The 27,977-nt window shown below is 41.4% G+C and overlaps 2 protein-coding genes across 22 annotated transcripts in view; one reads left to right on the top strand and one right to left on the bottom strand.

The window, feature by feature from the left end:
* The window catches only part of BEND6 (BEN domain containing 6), a 54,341-nt gene extending 27,750 nt beyond the window's left edge, over positions 1-26,591 (bottom strand). For 2 of the 4 annotated variants that reach the window (XM_036415487.2, XM_045573118.1), the window contains exons 1-3: positions 25,689-25,805; positions 7,576-7,734; positions 1,375-1,591 (exon numbers count right to left, since the gene is read on the bottom strand). In XM_036415487.2, coding sequence (XP_036271380.1) covers positions 1,375-1,494 — 120 coding nt within the window. In that variant the 5' untranslated portion in view covers positions 1,495-1,591; positions 7,576-7,734; positions 25,689-25,805. Of the gene's footprint in view, positions 1-1,374; positions 1,592-7,575; positions 7,735-25,688; positions 25,806-26,466 lie in introns of those variants that run through there. The other 2 variants (XM_036415488.2, XM_036415486.2) reach the window with 2 other exon arrangements.
* DST (dystonin) overlaps positions 26,453-27,977 on the top strand; it is a 419,024-nt gene continuing 417,499 nt past the window's right edge. For 14 of the 18 annotated variants that reach the window (XM_045573100.1, XM_045573106.1, XM_045573103.1 and 11 more), the window contains exons 1-2: positions 26,453-26,648; positions 27,219-27,280. In XM_045573100.1, the coding sequence (XP_045429056.1) occupies positions 26,468-26,648; positions 27,219-27,280 (243 nt within the window). In that variant the 5' untranslated portion in view covers positions 26,453-26,467. The remainder of the gene's footprint in view (positions 26,649-27,218; positions 27,281-27,977) is intronic. The other 4 variants (XM_045573102.1, XM_045573105.1, XM_036415455.2 and 1 more) reach the window with 1 other exon arrangement.

A 27,977-nucleotide genomic window follows, 5' to 3' on the forward strand; every position in this document is an offset into this window, starting at 1 on the left:
TGTGTGTGTGTGTGTGTGTGTGTGTGTGTGTGTGTGCGCGCGTGTGTGTGTATTAATGATTTCAGAGAGGAAGGTGAGAGAGAGATTGAAGCATCAATGATGATAGTGAGTCAACGATCACCTGCCTCCTGCATGCCTCCCTCTGGGGATTGTGCCCACAATCTGAGCATGTGCCCTGACTGGGAATTGAACCTTGACCCCTGCTATTGAGTCATCCCTTCCTGGCTTATATTTATATCTTGTGTGTGTGTGTGTGTGTGTGTGTGTGTGTGTGTATGTATATACATACATATATTGCATATATGTATGATATATATATCCTTTTTATTTTTTATTATTTAAAAAAACTTCATTTTAAAATTTAGCTTTCTGATTCTGTGCTTATGCCTCCAATACTTTTATAGTGATTTTCTGGTCCTCAATAAAAAAAGTATGCTTTGTCATGTCACAGATACATTTCACACACATGGAACCACCATGGGTATTACTGACATACTTTTGCATTTTAGACAACTTCAGGAGAACTTTTGGTCTTATGACCTAAACTCCTCCATTTGTGGATTTTGGTGCTTCCCAACTTTCATGGTATAAAGATAAATTTCCATTACAAGAGGTTCAGGACGGCCTAGTTTTGTTATAGGTTGTATTATAGGAGATAGCCTAAAACAGTATGTCAAATGCTGGATCATTCTGAATGTCTCTAGACATTATCCCCAAAAAGACTGAAAATATTTTAAACCATGAGAATGTACAGCATATATTTAAATACACACACACACACACACACACACACACACACACACACACAGAAAATACTATGTGTTATGGAGACATACACAAATACTTGTATTACAAAGTTAAACAAATAAAAAGACACCGAATAAGCACATTAATAGATTGAAGAGAAGGGAGTGAGGAATTTAGCTCAAAAAGGAATCAATGAATAAATAAAAATAGGAAAGGCACCCTGACTGAACTAGTGATAAAGATGGGCTAGAAAATGTAATTAGAAAAAGAAAACAGAACATGTTACAGAAGAGGTATTCCAATGTCTCCAACGTTTTTTTGAAAGAAAAATATATTTTCTGACAGTTTGCTGATCTTTAATTTCTTAGAACACCATGGAGAATTTGAACAATGGCATAATTGGCCATTCTTAAATGGAAGCAGGTAAAATGTATTCTGAGTATGTTTCAAATTCAATTTTTTCAACATTAAAAAGAGAACATGCAATTTTATTCCCTGGTTGAGTAAAAAATTAAAAGGAAGACTAAATTAATAGAACAGGGGAAAGTACTAATACATTATGAGAGGCATTAGGGAATTGTGATGGAGCTAAATAATAATATTATATGAAAGAAACAGAAAACTAACCTGTCCTTTATCCATGTCACTGTTGGCATTCTCTGAGTCCATTGTCTCTGTCCTTTTCCTCTTTCCTTTTCTAAGAGCTTGGGTATTGGTAACTTCATCCGTTTGCAAGGTAGTCTGCATTGTATCAATTAGTTACGGGAGGTTTTCTGAAATTGTAGGAGGGAATGTCCATGTAGATGATGCTATTTCAGATGTAGCCCCAAAGTTAATGTTTTTCCTTAAAAACAAAAACAAAAGGATACATAATATATTTACAACTGTATGTTTCATAATGGCTACGGCCGCTCAAATTACTTTTACTAAATGTTTCCCATCATTCTTTTTCTCACTGACCAATTTAGTACACATTTTTATTTGACTCAAAAGTCTTTCAATTTCATCATCACCATCATCATGATACAATGTTCCTATAATGTGATATGCACTGAGTTGTCACCTATAAAATAAAATAGTTAATTTCCCCCCATATTTATAAGTCCTTTTTCTTGTCAATCAGTTATGAGGAATCTATAAGACAAAGTAGAAATGTTATAAATTTATGCAAACACTATTTCAGAGGACTGAAGTTATACATCTTTAGGAAAAAGACAATAGTAGAGATCTCATCAGGACCAAAATATTCCAAGGTAGATCAATATGAATTCCTGAGGGTTTTTTCCCCCTTAAAAATGCTAAAGTTTTTCTTGGTATACATGGTATAAGAATTATACCATAAAGAATGCGGTATGCCCTAGCTCAGTGGTTGGCAAACCACAGCTCGCGAGCCACATCCGTTTGCAAGGTCGTCTGCATTGTATCAATTAGTTACGGGAGGCTCCTTGGCTTCCACAAAATACCACAGCCTGGCCGAGTCTATTTTGAAGAAGTGGCGTTAGAAGAAGTTTAAGTTTAAAAAATTTGTCTCTCAAAAGAAATTTCAGTTGTCATACTGTTGATATTTGGCTATGTTGACTAATGAGTTTGCCGACCACTGCCCTAGCCTGTTTGGCTCAGTGGATAAAGCATCGGCTTGCGGACTGAAGGGTCCCAGGTTTGATTCCGGTCAAGAGCACATGCCTGGGTTGGGATCTCAAGCCCCAGTAGGGGGTGTACAGGAGGCAGCAGGTCGATGATTCTCTCTCATCATTGATGTTTCTATCTCTTTCTCCCTCTTCCTTCTTCGCTGAAATCAATTTTTAAAAATGGGGTAAAAATATCTTAAAGGCAACAATACATTTTAGAAAAATTTTAAGGGATAATCATTTTTCAATGTAGTTCTTAGGTCAAATAGGGTTGAGATGATTTAATTTAACTTTCACTGCAGATGATACATAGATGATGCATATTTGATCTTAACATCCTTATCACTTGCATATATTGGTTTGTTTTCATGAAAAGATATTTTATTATAAACAATAAAGCTTTATCACCAGAAAGGACTGAGCTTAAAGGGACCTCAAGAAATATGTGGACATTGGAGTAGAAGGTAATATATACTCTTTACTGAATTACACTAAGTAATTATATTAGAAAATATGGCTCTTTTACCTATTTTAAGAGAAATTTATTATTCTCACCCCAACCATAAAATAATATTTAAGACTGTCTTGCCAGAATTTTATATTGTGATTTGTTGAAAACTTACATGAGGTTTTCAAATATTGTACATAAATAGTACTTGACTAACATATAGACTAGACTGTTACATCTGATTCACAGATATCAGAGACCTTACTTAAAATTAAGCTTTATTAATAATCTCAAAGATACAGCAACCAAGAGGCCCAGGCAGAGTAAGGAGAGGTCTAGAACATCCTACTGGCTTATAGGACCTTCCTTCTAACACCATATAGGTACTTTGTAGTCTAGAATAATAGCTGAGGCTTCTAAATGCGGTTTGCAGGTCACCGTGCACAGCGGGGAGTGTTGAGTTGTGACACACTTCTGTTGTATTTCACAGAGTCTAGCTTAGATGATCGTTCTAGGAATTTATCAATCTATAAAATCTAGGTATGTTTTCCAAAAGCAATCCTAAATCTGGGATATACAATGAAGAGCATTCCATAGATGAAAACTACACTTTTCATAAAAGTCATTAGTCTATTTACCCAGAGCGAGGTCAATCAACATTTTCTGTAAAGGGTCAGGTAATAAATATTTTAGGCTTTGCAGGCCAAGAGGTAAAATCAAGGATATTACGTAGGTACAGAGCTAAAAAGAACAAGTCTCCCCAAGTTTTTATTTATAAAACTGAATATATATTACTAATAATTAAGTACAAGTTTTTTTTTTGTTTTTTTTTTTGTTTTTTTTTTGTTTTTGTTTTTTGTAACACAGGTCTACTAACAGGAATGGAATTTTTAAAAAAGCACATCTTGTTTAATTGGCTGATTTGATCTTCTACTCAGTTACTGAGTCTTTCTCCATATCAGCAATAAGGTTGTTTATGATTTCTGTGTTCACTGGAGTAGCACTTTTAATTTTCTTCAAAAACCTCTCCTTTGCATTTACATCTTGGCTAAGTGTTTGGTGTAAGAGGCTTAGCTTTTTGGCCTATCTTGGTTTTTGACATGCCTTCCTCACTAAGTTTAAGCATTTCTAGCTTTTGATTTAAAGTGAGAGATGTACACTTCTTCCTCTCACTTGAACACTGAGCGGCCATTGTAGGGTTATTAACTGGTCTAATTTCAATACTATTGTGTCCCAGAGAACAGGCCCAATTAGAGGGAAAGAGATGGGGATTTGCTGGTTGGTAGAGCAGTAAGAACACACAACATTTATTAATTAAATCTGCAGTCTCATACAGGTACATTTGTGGTGCCCCAAACAATTATGATGGTAGCATCAAAGATCATTGATCATAAATCGCCATAACAGATATAATGATAATAATGAAAATTTTGGAATATAATTATTTAAAAAATGACACAGAGACAGGAAATGAACAAATGAATTACACTAAGTAATAATTTTAGAAAACATGGTTCTTTTACCTATTTTAAGAGAAATCCATTATTCTCTACCCTAACCATAAAATAATATTTAAGTCAGTCTTGCCAGAATTTTATATTGTGATTTGCTGAAAACTTATGTGAGGTTTTCAAATACATAAATAGTACTTGACTAATATATAGGCTAGACTGTTACTTCTGATTCACAAATATCAGAGATATTTGTGAAAAATATCTGTTGTGAAAAAAACTGTTGAATATTTGTGAAAAAAATGTTGAAAAAAATGCTGATAGACTTGCTTGATGCAGGGTTGTCACAAACACTCAGTTTGTAAAAAACATAATATCTATAAAGTGCAAAAAATGAAACAAAAAAACAAAAACAAAACAAGGTATGCCTATATTTAAAAAATATAGAAATTTCCTCTGCCTTTGTATTGACATCTGAAAGACAATGGTGGAGCTGTAATTTGAACTTGAAAAGCAAATCCAATGCAAATCTGAGTCAGGGTAAACATTTCATTTCTTGTTTCAACTTTTGGCAGCAGGCTGCGTGTACAAAATAGGTTAACATTACTTGTAAGCCACAATTTAGTTGTTATTAGAATGGCTTTTCCTCCTTGTAAGTTTTGCATTAAATACTTGTTTTGTCTTGTAATTTGTTAATGAATTTATTAAGAAATATTATAAAGTCTGCAGCAAATCCAAAATTTCCAAAGCCATTCAGTGTTCCATAAGGGTGGTTGAGGGGCATTCTCATTCACAAAAATGTCAGTGTTGACCCTGAGTTAAAACATTTGCAGTAAAACATTTCTACTGCTAAGCTAGTAAAATGTTATATAGCAAGGAAAATTAAAATATTCAATTTCTATTTATTAAAAAAAATGCATGGAATTGACAGTGGTCAAGTCCACAAGAACGAAGTTCACTCCTGACACTATTTAGTCAATGATATATGATATTTTTAGAAATTGCCAAGGTGACCTTTAACTTTTTTTTTTTTTTGAAATGTGAGTCATGATGGCCAAAATAATCTTGAAAAAGAAGAAACTTGGAAAAATTGCACTTCCCAATTACAAAGATATAGTAATTAAGATAGTTTGGTACTGACATAAGGATAGACACATAAATCATTAGAATAAAATGAAGAGTTCAGAAATAAACACTTATATCTATGGTCAATTGTTTTTTTAAAATACATTTTTTATTGATTTCAGAGAGGAAGGGAAAGGGGGAGGAGAGATAGAAACTTCAATGAGAGAGAATCATCGGTCTACTGCCTCCTGCACATCCCCTACTGGGAATCAAGCCAATAAACCAGCATGTGCCCTTGACTGGAATCGAACCCAGAACCCTTCAGTCCACAGGCCGATGCTCTACCCTCTGAGCCAAACAAACCAGCTAGGGCAGTCAATTGGTTGTTGACAAGGTTGCTAAGGCAATTAAATGAGAAGACTCTTTGCAACAAACAGTGCTGGAAAAATGGAAAAACTCAGCCATTTTGCCTTATTTTTTAATGAATTAGTATGTTGTTCCTCATGTCCTCAATTCTTTGAGCAACTGCTTTTGTTGAAAGGCTAATAGTCTTAAGTAAGTTTATTTTTTCTGGGCACATGTCTTCAGCTATTGCAATCAAACATGATTTAATTAATTCATTATTGGTAGGTGGTATTCCTTGCTCAGCTGACAAATGAACCATTCAGAAACTATTATAATTTTGGTTGCAAACTCATTTTCTTTTCTTTTCTTTCTTTCTTTCTTCTTTTTTTTTTTTGAGAAGAAATTCTGCTGTGACATTTCATTTTAAAATTCTAACTATTCTGACAGTTGCTGTCCTGTAAGCTGGAAATATTGCAATGACTGCTTATTTTGGTAATGTTGCCATTTATCATGTTCTTTTATCAGAGCTATAGTGTCATTGAATAATACACACAATGCTTTGCCACCTAATCTTATAACAAAATAATCCATATTTCACTCAGCGTTAAAACACTAAGTCTGGCTTTCTCTTTATTTTTCTTGTTTTAACATGATTGCCATGCACTGATCACAAAAAATAAAATAGATGCCACATTATTTATAATATGCATGACACTAAAACACCATCGAGTTATAATAACTGCATCACTGTGATTTGTGGACACTGAGCAGCAGTGCACAGTGATGAGAATGACCCATATGGTTGCTGTCACAACTACTCAAATCTGTGGCACAGCATGAAAACAGCCACAGGCACCGTGTGAACACATAAGTGTGGGTGTGGTTCCAATATATTTATGGACACTGAAACTTGAATTTTATATAATTTTTACATATCATGATATGCTATTCTTATATTATTTTTTTCAACTATCTAAAACTAAAAAACATTATTAACTTACAGGGACCTATTAAATATTGTTCAGTGGTTTTGGCTGGTGTGGCTCAGTTATTTGAGCATCATCCCACGCACCAAAAGGTCACTGGTTCAACTCCCAGTCAGGGCACATGCCCGGTTGTGGTTCAATTCCCAGTTTGCTGGGTTGAAGATAACCCCAAGGTAGGGGGAGAGGGAATGGGAAGATATTTTTTGATGGGTATAGGGTTTCAGTTTTGCAAGATGAAAAGAGTTGTAGAGTTGGATTGTGGTGATGATTGCATAACAATGTGAACATATTTTATGCCTCTGACTGTACGCTTAAAAATGGTTAAGAGGCTAAATTATATCATGTGTTTTACCACAGTGAAAAATTTGGAAAAACATTAGTTAACAAAAACAAAATGCTAAAATTCTCTCCTGCTGATATGATTTAGTTACAGAGAAATTCCTCAAGTTTCTTCATCAAGAATTTGCTTGAGACAAAACTGAATGAATATATCATATCTCTTTTATAATGACTACTTTTGGGTAGATTTCAGGCCATTGTTTATTATAACTTCCATAAACAGATAAGTCTATGTTTATATTACTTGCCTATTAGCAAATTCAGAAGGGATGTTAATAATATTCTATTAATTAAACACTTTGAATTCCTGATAGTAAAAAATTAGTAATCTCCCCCTCTTTATTTTTTTGCTGATAGGAAGCATTTCATTAACTCCCTAGCTAGTTATATGGGTGAATTTAAACACACCCACATCCATGAGAACATCCAATATCTGTGGTTGGATGAAGAACACAAGCCAATGTCTTTGAATTGGCTCATAGTAAAAAATTCATTTTACATTTTGACTTAAAACACACATGTACATACATAAATATCTAAAACAAAATTTCATGAAATATACTCACCCTTACTACATATGATGCACTTACTCAGTTCCAATTATAACTATTGGATTTTATTTCATTTTTTAAAGTGCTGGTCAGAGCACATTCAATTGATTTCAAAACATGGGCTAAGCCATGTTTTGAAAATAATGCTCTAACAACCAAACTGTAAAAAAATATCTAAAAAGTAAGACAGAGAAAGACTTAGTAACTAAAGAAAGCAAATGAAGTTAATAAAAATATAAATTCTTAATGCATGTAGGTTTACTTTTAATAAATCAATGGGAAAAAAAATGCAGAAATTCCAAAATTCAAAAGCCACCTCTGAGATACTAAGAAACAAAAGTCACCAAGCTTAAGGAAACCCAAATGAATATCAAAATGTAATTCAGGTATCTTATCTGTCTTTGGATTTAAACATAAACACTATTATGAATTAAATAAAAATGTAAAAGGCAAGTATGGTACTACAATAAATCTTAAATACCCTTTCATAATTTTCAAGTGTTTTGGGTTGCTTTCTATACTTTCCAGTTTTGGACCATATTGACATACAAGGTCACCTGCAATACAGAATATAAACTGGGGATTCCCCTCTAAGTGAGTTCCAAAGTGCCAGGAAAATAGTGTCAATGTCATTCTAAACATTCAGGGGCTTTAAAAAAATATTTTATTGATTTTTTTACAGAGAGGAAGGGAGAGAGATTTAGAGTTAGAAACATTGATGAGAGAGAAACATCGATCAGCTGCCTCCTGCACACCCCTTACTAGGGATGTGCCTTCGACCAAGGTACATGTCCTTGACTGGAATCGAACCTGAGACCTTTCAGTCCGCAGGCTGATGCTCTATCTATTGAGCCAAACAGATTTCGGCTCAGGGGCTGTTTTAAGTTTTCTGTGAAATGGACTACTAGTTTCAGCCCAGCACTAAGCATGGTGGGACATGGAGGAGGAATATCCATATATATAATTAAAAATAGTAATATGGATATTCCTCCTCCATGAGTGCCTTCACCAAAACCTAATATATATATTTTAGAGGAAGAGAAATCAAGATCTGAATGGCTCTAAACATTGGGTGCCTTCTGCGGCATCCGCAGCACTCTAAAACAAGTGCTTGGATGGCTTGCTCTTCACTGTTTTTGACTTCTAGATAGAAGTTACTAGGTTCTGCCAAAACGGGATATTCCTTCCTCTCTGTAAAAAAGAAAAAAAAAAGAAAGAAAAAAAGAAAAAGAAAAAAAAAAAAGAAAATAAAAATAAAAAATAAAAATAAAAAAGAAGTTACTAGGTTTTACTAATGTCCTTAGGGAGCAATTCTACTCACTCTTTTTACTCCCTTTATGTCCAAATGACGTCAAACACATTTTCCATTTCCAAGATGTTCCAGCAATATCCTGATTAAAAAGATGATCAATGTACTTTAGGATGGTTCGGCAGTGCTGCCAAACCATGACTGCATTACTTAGATTGGATGGAAGACTATGCAGAAGCCTAAGAAATGCTAAGTATGTTAGAGGGACTATACATCTGAATCATTTTCAACTTTCCATAATGGGAAAGGAAAGAAAACAATCATTCTTATCCGGCCAGAGTTTGTGGATATAATTTTCCTGGAGCAAATTTAATGAGTAAGCAGTGATATCCTGCATTGTCATGTATGTAGCTATTATTTAGAAAAGAAACTCATTTTTCTTCCTACACTGTCCTATGTGATATCCTCATGCTGACTTTTTATTTTATTTTATTTTTTTTTTTTTTTTATTTTAGCTAGAGGGTTTTCTCTTTCTTTTAATTATCGAAATGGAAAAGCTTATTTTTTACAATTGTAAAATTATTCATCTTCCTGACTTCTTAAGAATAAAAAATAGCTGATTTTTATTGAGTGCTTACCATGTATAAGGTGCTATTCTAAACATTTAACTTGCACAAACTTATTTCATTCTCATAGATATAATTATTCATACTTTCCAGATGTGGGAACTGGGGTCCCTAGCGGACCCTGACAACCACTCCCAAGTTGCTCACCCACAAGCAGGCTAAAGAAGGATTCTTTAGAGCTAGAAATTAGAAACTAATCGTCAAGTCAGCTTTGCAACAGATTTTGCCAATTCCAGTACCTAGGTGTTTTGTTTTGTTTTCTTCTTTTCTTTTGACTAAGTCCCTAACAGGGCTCTCCTTGCCTCATCATCCCTTCCTCCAGAGACAGAAGTCTTGACCTGCTCAACAAGCTCTTCTTAAGACTGTAGTTCTGCTGACATGTGTGCTGGAGATCCCCTCTTTCCCCCCCCCCCCCCCAATTCCCTTCTCCAGTCATCTCTATTCTGCTTCCTAAGCCTGGAGGTTGAGGTGCTTGGGTTCCCTTGTCCATTTTCCAGCTTGGTTCAGCTAATGGGGTGTCCAGGCAGGACATCTGAGGGAGGGAGGACAGTGAGTTAGGAGATGTATTCTCCTGGCTCCCTCTTCCCTCTTGCTTTGAGTCTAGGACTAGTAACACTTTCACTATGATTAGCCCAGAGGTACAGCACCATTCCTCATGGTTTTCCTATACCCAGCTATTATGGTCTCAATGTGTCCTTCCCTCCAAACCCCAATTCTCAACCTTCAAAGGTGATATTATGTAGGTGATGGGTCTTTTGGGAGTTAATTAAGCTCATTATGGGAGAAACCTCATGAATGGGATTTGTGCTCTCATAAAAAAGGCGCCAGAGAGATCCTTCCTCCCTTCTACCATTTGAAGACATGGCTAGATGTCAGCAATCTGCAGCCTGGAAGAGTGCCTTTACCAGAACCTAACACCTTGATTTTGGATTTCCAACCTCCAGATCTGTGAGTAATAACTTTCTGATGTTTACAGGCTACCCAGTCTCTGGTATTTTGTTACAGCATTCCCAACAGACAAAGACACCAGTCACACATGTTAGCTTCATCATCTGTCTCAGTCTCTGTTGCTCCTGACCTGATAAGAGAGCCAGGTGCTAAATGTCTACCTGAAATTAGACAGTGTGACTAGCTGACTTTCTTCTTGCTGTATGAAGGAAGAAGACTTCCATTGGCAGAGAGAAAATAGCACAGAAATTAGACTCTGGAAACAATGGGGGACAAGCTTTATCTGCTCCATAATGTCACCTATTCCCATCAATTGTCTATGAAAAGCCTGTAGCCATGTGTGGAACTGTCTGAAAATTTGCACAAGAATGTACATGCAAAACTTAGAGGGACTCTGGACAAGGTCTCCTATAATTCTAGAGCCTCCAAAATCTTTTCTAAGAAATACTAATTTTTGGAGTGGGCCAAAATGGCAGCATAGGTAAATACTATACTTGGTGCCTCCTACAACCAAATCAAAATTTATAACTAAAATACAGAACAACCATCATTCAGAACCAACTGAAATCTAGCTGAACAGAAGTACTACAACTAAGGAATTAAAGAAGATGCACACTGAGGCTGGTAGGAGGGGCAGAGATTCAGGGTGGAATCATGGAACCAGGTGGTCCCACACCCACATGTAGTGGTTTGAAATCAGGAGAATATCTTGGCTGTGGAGGTTTTCCTGCACTACAGCAGAGCCCCAACCCAGGGGTCCGGTGCCAGGAAGAGAAGTCCCCACAACTTCTGGCTAAAAAAGCCAACAGAGATTGTATCTGAGTGACATGGAGGTTCCTCTTAAAGGGCCTGCACACAGATGTACTCAGACTCACTCCCTTTGAAATCCAGCACCGGGGCAGCAGCTTGAAAGGAACCTGGGACATTTGGGGAAGAACTAAATTGCCTGGAATCAGGGCAAGAGCTGAAGAGGCAGCTTTCTCCCAGACAGAAGTGCAGGCAGAGGCCATTGTTCCTTTGCAGAGATCTTCCGGCCAAAGAGCTGATGGATTGCGCCATATCTGAATCTCTTTTAATCTGGCTCACACTTTTCACTCTGCCCTGGTGATTCCCTGAGACCCTGCCCCTCCCTACTTGCAGGCTCATCCAAGCCATTTCCAGTGGCTTTTTCATACAACTGGTTTCTCTTGACTCATGCTTTGAACTTTCCTTTAAAAAAAAAAAAAAGCTTTCAAATAAGCAGCACCTGGCCTCAGCATGCTCCATACCTCTCAATAAGTGGGCCCAGGCCCATCGCTAGCAGCAGCCTATCCTGGTTCACAGCTTGGCCTCTCCTGAGTACATCCAGGCTCAACACAAGGAGAAGCCATCTGTAGATTGTTTTGTAGCTCATGCTAGGTGGCCCCAGGAAGGGCACAGGCTGAGGCTGACTTTGCACTTACTGGGAGGCCTCAGAGCCACTGTACCCCGTGGTCAACTTCAACTGCACCCGATTACAGCCCTACCACCTCCAAAAGTGACACACTTAAGGGAAAGACTCAGTGAGCAACAAAGCTCCACTGAAACGAGTCCTGCTCTATAGGGTCAGCTTCTGCATAGCAGTTCTTCAGCTGTAGTCACAGCTGATCCTTGCAACCAATTGGCCTGGGGGTCAATCCCTCCCAGTGACGCCAACATTAATCAAGGTTCAACTACAATAGGACAGTGCACACAGCTCCCACAGGGGCACACTTGGGGAAGCTGAGCCACTGGGCTCTCAGGATATCTAATACACAAGGCAACTCTACCAAGTCTGGGAGAAATAGTAGATCTACCTAATACATAGGAACAAACACAGGGAAGCAGCCAAAATGTGGAGGAAAAAAACACACAAAAACAAACATGTCACAAATGAGAATAGGAGAAATCGCCAGAAAAAAACACATGAAATGAAATAGAAGAAAACTACCAGATACAGAGTTCAAAACAACAGTTATAAGAATACTCAAAGATCTTTTTAAAAAATATATATATATTTTATTGATTTTTTACAGAGAGGAAGAGAGAGGGATAGAGAGTTAGAAACATTGATGAGAGAGAATCATCCATCAGCTGCCTCCTGCACACCCCCCACTGGGGATGTGCCCGCAACCAAGGTACATGCCCTTGACCGGAATTGAACCTGGGACCTTTCTATCCACTGAGCCAAACCGGTTTCAGCTGCTCAAGGATCTTAATGAGAATTTCAAGGAAGTTAGTGACAACATCAAAAAACATAAAAAAGGAATAGTAAGAAATGAAAGATATACTTGTTGAATGGAGACGAGACCACCCAAGAGGCAGAGACCCCTACCCGGGAAATAACTCCAACTAGCCAATTGCGGAGTCAAATAACAAACTTTATTGCAGATTCGAATCTGGGCTGCTGCCGCGGCAACGGCGCGGGCCAGGAGCAGCAGCCATTACAAAGCAGTCTCCTTTTAAGCACTCTTCAAACAAGCACATTCCAAACAAGGGGGGGTGGAGGTCCACAGGGCTGAAGCTGATTAGTTTCTATATTGCTTAACCTTGTGGTTGCATGCATCGGCCAGATGGCCTAATCTCCCTTCTTGGTTTGTTCTGCTATCTTCAGCCTTGACTAACCCAGACTGTTGATTTGGTCTTCAGGTCCAGCAGGGGGAGGGAGTAGCAACTTTCTACCCTCCAGGCAAGGTCAGTTATTTTCCACTCCTCAATACTAACAAAAATAAAGAATAATTTACAGTGGATCAATAGTAGAGTAGAAGATGCCGAGAATCAAATCAAGATTTTGGAATATAAGGGACCAAAAAACACCCAATCAAAAGACCAAAAAAAGAAGAAGAAGAAGAAGAAGAAGAAGAAGAAGAAGAAGAAGAAGAAGAAGAAGAAGAAGAAGAAGGAGAAGAAGAAGGAGAAGAAGAAGAAGAAGAAGAAGAAGAAGAAGAAGAAGAAGAAGAAGAAAAAGAAGATGAAGGAAAAAAAAAAAAGAACCTAAAACAATGAAGAGAGTATGAGTTTTTGAGACAAGTTCAAACATACCAATATTCACATCAGGGGATTGTTGGAAGGAGAAGAGAGGGAGCAAGAAATAAAAAAAAAATTATTTGAAAAAAATAATGACAGTAAACTTCCCTTACCTGGTGAAAGAAATAGACATACAAGTCCAGGAAGCACAGAGTCTCAAACAAGATTAACTTAGAATCCCACACAAGACACATCATAATTAAAATACCAAAGGTTAAAGTCAAAGAGAAGGTCTTAAAAGCAACAAGAGAAAAGCAGTGCCCATATGACTGTCGGCTAATTTCCCAACAGAAACTTTGCAGGTCAAAAGGGAAAGACAAGAAATATTCAAAGTGATGAAAAGCAAGGACCAACAACCAAGATTACTCTACCCAGCAATGATATAATTTAGAATTGAAGGTCAGATTTCCAGACAAGGAAAAGCTAAAGGAGTGCATCACCAAGCCAGTATTCTATAAAATGTTAAAGCGTCTTCTTTAAGAAAAAGAAGAACAAATAAAGATTAAAAAAAAAATATGTGAACAGTGGCAATACTGGTAAATGCATATCTATCAACAATTGAATCTAAAAATCAAGATAAATGAACAAAGAATTTAAATGAACAAAATAAACTGATGAATAAAATAGAACCAGAGGCATGAACAGATGGAACAGACTGATGAATCTCAGATGGAAGTGGGGAGGGGGATCAGGAAGGGATTAACCAAAGAATTGATATGCATACATACATGCATTACCTAGGAACACAGACAATAGGGTGGTGAATGCCTGGGGTGGTGCAGGAACCAGGTGGAGAGGTCAATGGGGGGAGGGCGGGGGGAGGGAAGGGGAGAATCTGTAATATTCTCAACAATGAAGGTTTTTAAAAAAGAAAGCAATACTAATTTTTGTACTTTCTTCTTGTAGTATACTAACTATTTCCTCACCACCTTATATTTACATGTGTTTAACCTATTTATCAGAAACACGAATGCAGAGTTAAGCTTAAAGGAGAGTAAGAATCAATTAAAAGTTCTATTTTAGAATAACTGTAAGTCATACAAATCATCTTCCACTTTAGATTTTTTGATTCATGTGGAACATTTTATTCATCTTTAAAGCTGAGAGCAAGATGAGATCATCATGTTTTTTTGCTTTAAGTAATCATATTCTAAAACACTAATGTTTCAGGCCAATTTTAAAAATTCACAAGATGTAATAATTTTGATGTAAGAATCAATCCTTATGCATAATAACCAGGAGTAATGCAACCTTCAAACATTAATTTATCTTACAATTATAACATGAAAGGACAAGCTAATTTCTCTTTGAAATATGTACTTCATTATACTTTATATTAATATCATGTATTAACAAAATAACTGGTTACCATTTACCAATGTCTCTGTTAATTTTGTACTTTTATTGTTTCAAAAGTTTAAGTCTAAACATAATTAATGTGCTGAGATGCATTAGATAATTTACTTAATAAATCATCTTAAGTGGTTTGCCCCCTCACCTACTACCACTAAGTTTCTCTTCTTGCTCTAATATTCTTTTGCACCACGTTGAAGCAACATTTTAAAAAATGTTCAGCTACATTTCACATTTTTATCATTTCTTTATCTCCTAAGTATAGGTCATTAGAAAAGACATGAGTATATATTTATGAGGGACAGTATTTTTATATCAATAAATTCATAGAATAATGAAAAGGAAGGGAGTGTAAGAGACTATCTTCTCTCTGTTACTTGTCTGGCCAAGCCTGGGTATAGACAGTTGTAGGACAAGTCAGAACTAGGAATTTAGTTAAGGGTGGAGAATGCAAGTATTAATCAAGGAAGGAAGCCCAAGAAAATGGAATGGATTGACTTAATCCCACTGAAACCCAGACTGTTATAAAGCAAGGAGGATACACTGAAGGGACTGTGTGAAAGCCAGCCTCAAGGTTCAGGCATGTCAAAGAAAGGGGACTCAACAGCAGTGGCACTTTGGGTCAATGCTGTAAGCCAGTGATCCTATAGCAGAGAAGTTGCTCAAACAGCCAGGTGGAGACAGAACTTCAGGCAAATGTACATCCTATTTATAAGAAGAGGGGAAGGGTAAACTTGACCTTCTACCAAAGGATAGAAAGCTTAGTAAAATCCTATCATTTACTTATTTATTGGTAAGTAAAATCTTGCAATATACTAGTAGATATCGATAGTTCAAGATAGTCTTCCAGTCTGACTCTCTTCCAAATATATTAGATGACTAGAGGCCCACTGCATGAAATTTGTGCATGGGTAAGGTCCCTAGCAGCTGCTGGCTGCTGGCTGGGGCCTCCCTTCCCTGGCTGCCAGCTGCTGACCAGGGCTTCCCTTCATCCCATACTGCCCCCTAGTGGTCATCATACGCCACAGTGAACAATCAAACTCCTGGTCTGTCGAACTCCCAAGGGGACACTTTACATATTAGGTTTTTATACATATAGATGAGTTAGGGTCTCAACACAGGCTCTAGAATCAAACTGTCTGGATCCACAACCCTAGAACCAATACTTACTATGTTAAATTTCTGTGACTGTTTCCACATCTGTGAAATAATGAGAATAGTCCCCCATTGTGAGTTGATATGTTAGGTATGTTAATAACATATTAACTTATAATAGTAGTTTTAAAATTACTAACTGAAGTAAGTAGACCTAGATTCCCCTCATACAAGTTTAGATCAAACATGTGGAAGTGCGTGGGGTGTTTATAAACTGCAGCGGAGAGGGCCAGAGTCTCTGTGCCACTAAACCCTGCACAGCCTTGAGGGTCAAAAGGGAACTTGGGGGGAAAAATAAAACTAGATCTCCAGTAGGGGGTGTGCAGGAGGCAGCTGGTCGATGTTTCTCATCAATGTTTCTAACTCTCTATCCATCTCCCTTCCTCTCTGTAAAAAATCAATAAAATATATTTTTTAAAAATTATTTGTAAGAAATTTAGCTATTAAATGTTGCTGTTATTTTATTAAGACAATCTAAATTTAATTCATAAACATTACTTGTCAAGATTTTATTGACCTCATATTCTTTTTTTTTTGTTTGTTAACCCTTCATCCGGGGATATTTTTTCCATTCATTTTTATGGAGAGTGAAAGAGAGAGAAACATCAATGTGAGAGAGACACATTGGTTGCTCCTGCATGAGTGCTGATTAGGGTCTCAGACCAGGGAAGAGCCTGCAACCAAGATATGTACTCTTGACCAGAATGGAATCCAGAACCCTTTGATCTGCAGGCCGATGCTCTATCCATTGAGCCAAATCAGCTAGGGCTATACATCTCATATTCTAACATAATTACTGTGCAACTTTAACCCTCCACCTTACTTTTATTTTCTTTTTTCACTTAAGAATGTAGAAATGTTTGTAACTTGTATGGAAATTCTAATCTTGGATCTAGAAGGCAATAAGTTCACTTTCAAACTTGCTTTGTAAATTGCCCATTCTTAGAAATGGTGGAACTGTTTTATACTATCTGAATAATAATGAACAATGCTGCTCCATGATTTATAACTCTAAGAGCTTTATAATTTGATTTATGAACAGCTCTCAAGTTTTCCATTGGCAGCTCAGACAACTATAAGTAAATTTTCTGGCCAAATGACTCAGTATTTTGCTGCATGACTAATTCCACACTCAATGTGGAATCTATATAAATGAATTCTATTCTATTCTGTGGATAACAAATGACTATTTTCCCAAAACTGTCTGCAAAGCATTATGGGGTAGATGAATTCAATTATATTGACAATTTAAACTCTCAAACTCAGACTTTTTTTTTGAGAAGTCTGCAATATTCTCTCTCTCTCTCTCTCTCTCTCTCTCTCTCTCTCTCTCTCACACACACACACACACACACTGCACAGGAAATCTCCACCCAATCTTCCCTCCCCCCAGCATTATCATGGATTCCACACCCCAAAGGGGAACAATCCTAAATTAGGCTCTAAAATTTCTAAAATGCTAAAAGAACAATTTGGGATGATTCCATTTGAAATATTTTCTCTTATAATGATGTCTTTAAATTATTTTTAAGGTTTTCATTATGGGAAAATGAATAAAAAGGCCCTTCCTAAGGAATATTTGCTGAAAATAATATTTGCTATTATTGCAAATAATTGTTTTTCCTTCAAAAATTCAAAGTTTAAAAAAGAAATAGTGATCCATCCACATGATGCCTCTCCCGATTCCGGTGGTTGAAAAAAATCACCTACAAGGGTACATTAAGGTAATGTACAGTAGGTTCTTCCAAATAATGTAGTTTCTTTTCCTTTCAATACAAATAACATGTATGTCATGAAAAACCAGTTGGAAATAAACAGGCCATATAACACATTTCCTCAGATTCTTCTCAATTTCTTTCATATCACTTAATTCTGAGAGTAAAAAACTTCACCTAGCAACAAGTAGATCACCAGCCCCAAATCAGTATGATTTATTTCTAATAACTTATTGCTAGAGTCATTTGTACATAAACTTTCTGTTTTTGAGGAGGTAATATTTCCATGTAATGTCCTTGTGTGGTTACCAGTTGGGTAATTTACTCACTTCCACATAGGTTTGTAATAAAAGCTTACAGACAGCCTGGATTATATTCCAAGGTATTCCTTATCTTTCCTTCAAAAATCATCATTCTTTTATGCCAGGGTGGGGAACCTTTTTTTTTTTTTGGTGCGGCCAGGCCCGGAGCAGCGGCTGCCAGGCTGGGAGCGGCCAGGCCCGGAGCAGCGGCTGCCAGGTTGGGAGCGGCCAGGCCCGGAGCAGCCGGGTCTGGTGTGGCCAGGCCCAAAGCAGCGGTTGCCAGGCTGGGAGCTGCCAGGCCCGGAGCAGCGGCTGCCAGGCTGGGAGCGGCCAGGCCCGGAGCAGCGGCTGCCAGGTTGGGAGTGGCCAGGCCCGGAGCAGCCGGGTCTGGTGTGGCCAGGCCCAAAGCAGCGGTTGCCAGGCTGGGAGCTGCCAGGCCCGGAGCAGCGGCTGCCAGGCTGGGAGCAGCCAGGCCCGGAGCAGCGGCTGCCAGGCTGGGAGTGGCCAGGCCCAGAGCAGCAGCTGCCAGGCTGGGAGTGGCCAGGCCCGGAGCAGCAGCTGCCAGGCTGGGAGCGGCCAGGCTCGGAGCAGCCGGGCCCAGAGCAGCTGGGTCGGGTGCGGCCAGGCCCGGAGCAGCAGCATCCAGGTCCAGAGCAACTAGGTCGGGAGCGGCAGTGACCAGACCCGGAGCAGCTGGTTGTGGAACAAACCAGAGCAACAGAGGCCAGGCCCGGAGCAGCCAGGCCTGGAACAGCTTGCTTCTCGCCTGCCCCTGCCCCATGGCTGCCTCTCAGACATGGCTGGAAACTTTTGTGGGAACTTGAGGGTCTGCTGAATCAAGTGATGAAGGCTTAGATCTGGATGTGTTGAGTTAGTATAGGGCTGGGGTGTTGATCTGTGAGTGCCTTGGGTGGGGCCTGGATGAGGCTGGTTGACCTATTTGGAAATGTCTTTTGTGTGAAACGTATCATTGGGCATGTGGTGGTATTATTGATATGAGAAAATGCTAAGTAACTGATTTACTATCTGAAAAGGGATTTACTATCGGGGAAAGGGAGGGAGGAAGAAACTGAACATAAACTGCACCTATAAATGAGGACAATGGGGGATGGGGAGGGGGCAGAGGGTGGGGTGGGAACCTTGTGGAGGGGGGAAGAAATGAGGAACCTTTGTAACAATATGAACAATAAAGATTGATTAAAAAAAAAATTATCATTCTTTTATGCCAGGGTGGGGAACCTTTTTTTTTTTTTTTTTTTTTTTTTTTTTTTTTTTTTGCCAAGGGCCATTTGGATGTTTATAACGTCATTCTAGGGCCATACAGAATGGTTAACTGAAAAATTAGCCTGTTCCTTTTGGTCGAAGGACCAAATGATTTCATGGGTCTTATAACAGCCTCTGGCCAGACGCTCCCCACCCCTGTGTCTGTCAGTAGCCAGGGCAGATGCGGAGGAGACTGTGGATAGGGATCCATCATAACTAGTCAGGGTCAATTTTATTTATTTTTTTTTTATTTATTATTTTTTTTTTTTGATTTTTTTTTTATTTTATTTTTATTTATTTATTTATTTATTTATTTTATTTTTAATAAGTTTTTATTGTTCATATTATTACAAATGTTCCTTTCCCCCCACCCACCATTGCTCTCCTCCACCAGGTTCCCATCCCACCCTCTGCCCTTTCCCCTCTCCCCATTGTCCTCATCCATAGGTGCACAGTTTATGTTCAGTCTCTTCCCACGCCCCCCTCTCCCCTTTACCCCAAGAATCGTCAGTTCACTCCCCTTCCATACCTCTGATTCTATTATATTCAACAGTTAATATTGTTCATCAGATTTTTTTAATTTCCTTGGTTTTTAGATTCACTTGTTGATAGTTATGTATTTGTTGTTCATAATTTTTATCTTTGTTTACTTTCTCTTCTGAAAGAACCCCCTTCAGCAATTCATATAATTCTGGTTTGGTGGTGATGAACTCCTTTAGCTTTTTTTTATTAGTGAAGCTCTTTATCTGGCCTTCGATTCTGAGTGATAGCTTTGCTGGATAGATTATTTTTGGCTGTAGGTTCTTGCTATTCATCACCTTGAATATTTCTTGCCATTCCCTTCTGGCCTGCATGGTTTCTGTTGAGAAGTCAGCTGACAATCGTATAGGTGCTCCTTTGTAGGTTACTACCTTCTTTGCTCTTGCTTCTTTTAATATTCTCTCTTTGTCTTTTGCTCTTGGAATTTTAATAATGATGTGTCTCGGTGTGGTCCTCTTTGGATTCCTTTTGTTTGGAGTTCTGTGCGCTTCCTGGACTTGTAAGTCTAATTCTTTCACCAGGTAGGGGAAGTTTTCTGTCACTATTTCTTTCAGTATGTTTTTGATATCTTGCTCTCTCTCATCTTCTGGGACCCCCATAATTCTGATGTTGGTTCGCTTGAAGTTGTCCCAGAGGTTTCTTACATTATCTTCAATTTTCTGGATTCTCTTGCCTTCTAGCTTCTGTGGAGGAGTGTCTTCTGGCTCTTTATGTTCCAAATCTTTGACTTGATTCTTGCGATCTTCCCTTCTGTTTTTAGGACTCAGTAAAATATTTTTTATTTCAGACAATGTATTCTTTATTTCTTGTTGATCCCTTATCATTTCTTGTTGACTCCTTATTAATTCTAGTTGATCTCTTTTCATATCCTCGTAGCCCTTATCCATCTTTTCTAAGAAATTCTTGAAAAAACTTATAAGCGTAGATTTGAACTCTATATCCAGACGCTTTTTGTCCTCCATTTCTTTCGTTTGTGATCTATTTTGTTGTCGCATTTCGCAGTTACAGATGGGACGGGGTTTCAGGGTGGAGCCTGCAGCTTTGGCTTCTGTCAGCCCCGCCCTATGCGGGTCCTTCAGTGCTCGCTGCTGCCAGCGCCTCTGAGAGAGAGGTGCCCTCGATTTTCGCCTGCTGCCACACAGTCTATGCTCTCCCCCAATGAGCCCGGTATTGGGGTTCAGTTCAGTTGGAAATGGAGTTGGAGGTGGCGTTCAGAGCAGTCTGGAGCCCAGGTCTCCTTCCCGTCAGGGCAATCCCGCGGCACAGCCGACCGTCCCTTCTCTGCGCGCAATGTGCGCGCCTCCGGGACCTCCTTTCGCCTCTCCCCGGGGTTCCGCCTTACAGCCCGGCTCCCTATGGCTGAGCCTGAGTCCCCGGGGTCTGGCCCAGAACCGGGGTTCAGAGCAGTTGGGGGCCCAGCACAGTCGGAGCTTTTCTCTCCTTTCCGCTCAGGAACGCCCGCCAGGCACTCGGCCTCCCTCCTCTCCGGCTCCGTCCTCTCCGCACGCCGCGTCTCCGTACCTTGGCTTTTCCAGCTCCTCTGCACCTCCTTCTGGTTTTCTCCTTGCTTCTCACTGTAGAATTTCCAGTCAGTCAACCTTCCTGTAGTTCTGGGCAATGTCCGTTTTATATTTTAGTTGTATTTTATTGAAATTGTTGTGTGCAGCTGCGGCTAGGTGTTCACCTGGGCGCAGCCATCTTGGATCCTCAATTTTATTTTTTAATTAAAAAAATATATATTTTATTGATTTTTTTACAGAGAGGAAGGGAGAGGGATAGAGAGTTAGAAACATTGATGAGAGAGAAACATCGACTAGCTGCCTCCTACACACCCTGCATTGGAGATGTGCCCACAACCAAGGTACATGCTCCCAACCCGAATCAAACCGGGACCCTTCAGTCCCCAGGCCGATGCTCTATCCACTGAGCCAAACCTGTTTCGGCAGTCAGGGTCAATTTTAAATCTTCAGAGTCCAAAGGAGCCTTAGAGGAGAAAGAACCAGTCTGGGAGACTCATGGTTTATTAAAACAAATAGCTAACTCACAAATGCCCAGGGGAATGCCCTCTTCTCCCCTTTCCTCTCAATTTCTCTTCATGTCTGTATCTCTCCCACTGCTGTTTCCATCCCCCTAGAAACTTGCTCAGGAACTCCTGTCTGACAAAGGGATCTTTATTAGCCTTTATCCAGGCTTTAATTGCATTTCTACTCATCCCTTTTAGAGTGGAATTTCTCCAAAGATTGTGGACAGCAGCTGTCCTCTCTTCACCTACCTCCTCCTCTTCTACCCATTAGTCTGGTTTTAGCCTCTCCCACTATGAGTCAGTTCTTTGGAAGGTTTCCTGAGGTCTCCTAGTCACCAGTCCACAGTCCTCACCCTCCTTAACCTCCCACTTGTGCACTGTTCCAGTTAGCCACTAAATTGGAGCTCCCCGCAACTTGGCCTCCATGGTCTTGCCTTCTGCTCTCTTTCTCCAGTCCACAAATGGAAGCAGCAGTCTCCAAAGGTCTGATTCCACTTCTCTCTAGTTTCTCTTCCTCAGTCATTTCATCCATTTCCACGACTTCACTATAATTTCAGTTGATGACTCCTGTCTCTGGTTCTGACCTCTCCACCCACATGAGCTAACTGCATCATTTCACATGGCTCTCCTTCTGACACCCTCCACCTCAGTGGGTCTAAAACTACGTTTGTCATCTTCCCCTTCAAAACTCTTCTTCCGCCCTAGCTCAAAACTTGTCAGATTTGCCTGCTCCCCACCCCTTTTCTCAGGGTGGAAGCTTTTCTTCTTCCTGATCCGTAAGTTTGATATTTGTGCCACAATTTCCTACTTCTCGGGAAGTCCTGCAGATCTATCTGCCATCTTATTAAAGCCCCTTATTCTTACCTTTGGGAGGTGAATGACTCTTTGATGGGAAAAACTGGGGAATGCCTGCTAGGTACTAATGGTCCTATCTCTTGCTCACTCATGCAGAATGCCTTGTGGATTGGAGAGTGTCAGGCTCTTCTCAGCCTCTGGTCTTCAGGTAAGGAGTACAGGTAGGGCTGTTCCTGTTCTCGTGCTGGGAAGCACTATACATTTAACCCTTGAACCACGTGAGGGTTAAGGGAACTGACGATTAAAAATCTGTGTATCACTTCAAATTCCTCCAAACTTAATTGCCAATAGCCTACTGTTGACCAAAAGCCTTACCAATAACATAAACAGCTTATTAACTCATATTTTGTATGTTATATGTATTATATACTATATTCTCACAGTAAAGTAAGCTAAAGAAATGGAAATACTATTAAGAAAATCCTAAGAAAGATAAAACATATTTTCAGTATTTATTATTTTTTTAATTTCGGGTATAAGTGGACCCTCACAGTTTAAACCTGTGTTATTAAAGGGTCTACTACAGTTCTTTGGCTATGGCTGAGGAGGTGGGGCATGCTGAGCCAGGGGAGGAGTAAGATGCTCCATTTTGGCCTTGGGTCTAAGCCATATTTTTCACTCTGACTTACCCTCAACAAAGTTAATATTTTAAATTCCTTTTAGTTCCCTGTGTGTGTTCTAAATGGTTGAGAATCCAAAGGGAAGAAGAGCTGCATGGTGGATCATCTTCTACACACCTGGTATGAAACTCGCTTATTTTCCCCAACTCATTGTCTTCTCTTGGGTGATAGTATTCAGTAACATAAAAAGTCAAAAAATTAAATATACCTTTCCATTTCTATTTTTCATTTCTTGGGATGAAAGATTTGGTCAAAAGCCTTCCTCCTCCATTTTTACCCCAAACTTTAAATTTTTGTGACTTCAATAAAATGTCAATTTTTAAAAATGAAAACCTAGCAGAAAGAAAAGGTGTGAATTCTACTAAATTAACTTCTAAAGAGGATTGATTAGTTGATTTAATATTTATTGAATTCCACAATGCACTAGGCATCACAGAAACACACAGGAAGAAGCAATTAATAACATGACATTATTGGGAGAAGGAAATGATAAATTAGCAACAAACAAATCAGAAAATAACAATATAACCTAAATGCTAACTTGTGTCAATGACTTCGTTTGCTTATTATTAGGGTCCTTAAGGTAACTAATGGAAAGAACAGAAATGAATGCATCTAAAAAGAAATATCTAGAATCCTACCGCACGGCAGTTAAGCATTTGCCTGCCAGAAGAGATAAATGATGTTCTTGCATGCATGTGAAATTTATAAATGGCTGCAGCAAGACTCAGGATGATAACAATTGTGCTAAATAGCTCAGAAAACCGTAATTGCTATTTAGTTGCTTTTTGTTGTAAAAGTGCAGAGTCTGGAGCCAACTGGTTAGTATGCTGTATTTGTGGTCTTAGACATGTTTCCAAGCTACTAAGGCCATTTCAGAGCACTCATAAATTCTGAGTTATTGAGACGTGTAAATTCTTAGTTGTGACTAAATTCTTAGTTGTGACTCCCAATGTTTGCAGCAAGTTAATTCAGCTTTGTTGTTTTAAATTACTCCACTAGGCCACTGTTAGTCCGTACAGTAAAGGATTCTTCCTTTCCTGCTGTGCCACGCATTGCAGGTTCTTGGATTCTCTTCAAAAAACCCTTACACAATGGACTGGAATGCAGTCTCTCACTGCAGTGGGCTGCGGTACCCAGAAACCTTTAAGAAAAGTGCACATGATGCAGTGCTACCTGTCAGCCAGCCGGAGTCCCAGGTGCCTAGGAAAGCCTCTCCGGACTTGTGCAACCTACACTCTGACATTCAACATTCCCACCTTACACAGCCTCTGCGAGCAAGGTCCTGCCACCCCAACCTGAGATGCAGCAGATCAACAACTTGAAGGCTCATTTTGTTTTGGGAAATAAGATGTAAGTAAAAAACAAAACACCTTCATCCATTGTTTCCCATGTTTATGAATCTAGCATTTAAGAAATGCATTAGGCAATGCCTTTTTGAGTTTCCTTTAATGCTCACACATGGTAATACGTTAAAATGGAAAAGAACATCAATGGTTAAGCTTTTATGCAGAGATGTACAATTGATTTTTGTATCATTAGGAAACAGCGATATTGAGATCTCTCAAGCAAATAGCAAAAACTTAAGCATGTCCATGCATTCTTGGCTTTTCAGAATTTTACAAATTACAATACTTTTTTTTTATGACACAATTCCTGTCTCTTAAATATCCTTAAGAGTCCACCTTAGCAGTTACTAGAATCACCGTAAATGCACTAATGTGTTACCTTGCCATTACCATCACAGTTTCCTTATGCAAGTAAATAAAGCAAACAAAACCCAGCTCCACACAGCACTGCCTCCGGAGCAGCAAACGGCGCGCGGGGTACCGCACGGCCGCCGGGCCAAGGCTGCAAGATGCCGCAGACCGCGCCGCATCGGCGGTGGCTGTCTGGCCAGGTGCGGTGGCCAGTCCACAGGGAGGCGCAGTGCAGTGCAGCACACCCGCCATCCCTCCTGCGCTGGCCCTGCATCAGCGAGCCCTGGAAAATCTCTCCTAGCCACCAGATACAATATACTCTTTGTGGGTTATGAAGAGGCAATGTGTGCATTTTGTGTGACAGATCCATCATTTCTCTCACATTCCCTAACAAAATTTCTCCTCCAGATATTTACCAGCCAATCCCAACTTCCTTCATCTGCCAGTTCCCTACATCTGACATGGACCCTCCCTTGCAAATGCATTACATGAGGCAGATTTTACGGTAAACGCAAGGATCCCAAGAGGCTCTAACGTGCTCATGTCTCGGTTGCGGATATGGCACCAAGTTTGGGTGGTGGAACGGTTCAGGTCTGCGGATCGGGGCTTTCAACCGGGGGAGCGCTCCCAGTTAGAAGGGGTTGGAGACAGGTGAGCCTCCCCTTCTTGGAGGACCCCAATCCCTAGGGAATGCCCTTCCCGGAGTGCACACGTGAGCGTGCGAGGAACCCTCCCTCCCGCAAGCAATAGCTCACCCGGCAGCATCTTCCAAAGCCCCACCATCGGGGCGGGGAGCGGGGAGCTGGGAGGTGAGGGGGTAGCACCGCCTGGAGGTTTCCCCCACCCCTGGCTCCTGGGCGCCCCCTGACGCCAGGCTCCCTGCAATCAGGCCAGGGGAGGCTGGACAGAGGCCCGGGGCCGGTGCACCCCCAGACGGCGCGGCCTGGCGGGCGGCCCCGCAGGAGGGCGCTGGGCGCTCAGGCCCGAGCGCAGCCCGCGGCCGCCACCGCCGCCGCCGCCGCCGCAGCCATGTCCGCGCGCCCGCGCTGCCGCAGCCCGGCCGTGATGTCATCGGCGGCCCCCGCCCGGCGCCCCCTCCCCGCCCCCCGCGGCCGCAGCTCGGCGCAGCGTCCCCGCCCCGACCCACGTGCGCGGGGCTCGGGGATGCCGGGCCGGCGGCGGCCGCCAGACGATGCTCACGGGGCCCGGGTGGCCGCGGCGGCAGCGCTGCTCCTCCCCGGGGGCTGCGCATGGCCGGGGGCGGGGGCGCCTGGGGAGGAGGGAGGAGAGAGGCGCTCCGCCGCCGCCGCCCGTTCCCAGCCCGCTCGCCGCCTGTGTGCTGAGTCACGGCCAGCGCCCCCCGCAGCCCCGGGCCGCTCGCTGGGCGCGGGGCGCGCAGCCATTGGGCCGGGCGCGGGGCCGCGTGCGCCGGGCATGACGCGCTGAGCCGCGCTCGCCCGTGCCCGCCGCTCCGGCGTGCGCCCCGCGGGAGCCTGTGCCGCCGCCCGCCGCCCCCGCCGCGCCCGCCCGCACCATGATCGCCGCGGCTTTCCTGGTCCTGCTGAGACCCTACAGCATCCAATGCGCCCTCTTCCTCTTGTTGCTTCTGCTCGGCACCATCGCCACCATCGTCTTCTTCTGCTGCTGGCACCGCAAGCTCCAGAAGGGGAGGCATCCGATGAGATCGGTCTTTTCGGGGCGTCCCAGGAGCAGAGGTGAGGCGCACGCCGAGTGGCTTCAGCCCGTTGGGAGAGGAAGGGGAGCGCGGCTCGCTCGCTTTGGCGCTGCTGCCCTTCTTAGCTTCATCCCTGCCCGCTCCCCAGGCTGAGGGCGCTTATGGATTTAATGTTTGGCCCTCACCCCCTTCCTCCAGGCTCCGGGGCTGGGAGAAGCACAGCGATGCTGAGTGCTGGGAGGAGAGGCATGGACGCAAATTCTTTAGAGTCCGTTTGCTCAAGCCCCTGAGAGGGTCATTGGAGCGCAGTCCCGTGTTGCGGCAGCCTCTCCTCACCCATCCATCGTTTTCCTTATGGAGAGTTCCGGGCTCCCCAACTGCCCCAGAACTTTCCCTGGAACTTCTCTTGTTGAAATCAGCCAGAGATGGATGGCCTAGTAACCAACCTCCCCGCCCTGCAGGGTACCCCCACCGAATGTGTGGCGTCGGGAAGGTGCCTTCCCGACCCCTCAACCCCCCTCCTTCCCCCCAACCAGGTAAGTCATCAGTTATTCAGCAGGTGAAGAACAGGGAGTCCAACGAAGTCTCATTTTTTCTCTTTTCTCCCCAGATGCTGTTTTGAGATCACACCACTTTCGTTCTGAGGTAATTTATTTAGCTCGCACGCTCAAGGTCAGAAGTTCTCTTTCCAGAGTACCAATATTAATCATATGCGTGTTAGGGCATTGCGTGGAGGGGGATGCTGTCCCCAACCAAACCAGTGCCCAGCGAGCAGTTTTTTTTTAATTTTTTTTTTAAGCAAATGTTGTGTGTAGTGGAGCCGCTGTACGTGAGGGGGAAAAGACAGCCTCTTAAAAGCACTGCAGACTTTACAAAACTTAGCCTCAAGCTGGCTCTCAGCGTCCCTGACAATCTGTCATTTGCCCCTGGACGCTTCCCGGGTGCTGTCAGCTGGGGTTGTTCGCTGATATCCCAACAGCAGAGAGGAGCTTGTAGGAAGTTAGTGCAGAGCAGTGTGGTCCATATCCATTTCATTTTAGACTCTCAGGCTTACATTGCTGTTCCCTGGTAAGGCTCGCCATGCTTTACTGGGGCTATCTGATGGTTTTTGCAAAGTGAGGGTGGTAGCGATGGGGCTTTATCAGGTCCCGTATCCTAGCCTCGACTCTCAAAATGTGGACTGACCCTCCGTGGGCAGGTGGGAAGGTGCAGAGAATGGGTGGGGCTTCTGCAGCACCTGCTCCACTGAAGATGGAAGGAAACGAAACAAAACAAAACATCAGCTCCCCCCAACCCAGCATTTCTTTATGCGTTTCCAGGCCAGTCCCCCTCCGGGGGAGATATTTTCCCCTCTTTTTCTGAGAGTTTC

Source organism: Pipistrellus kuhlii, unplaced genomic scaffold (assembly GCF_014108245.1).
Source record: "Pipistrellus kuhlii isolate mPipKuh1 unplaced genomic scaffold, mPipKuh1.p scaffold_m20_p_5, whole genome shotgun sequence".
In the NCBI taxonomy this organism is placed as follows: Eukaryota; Metazoa; Chordata; class Mammalia; order Chiroptera; family Vespertilionidae; genus Pipistrellus; species Pipistrellus kuhlii.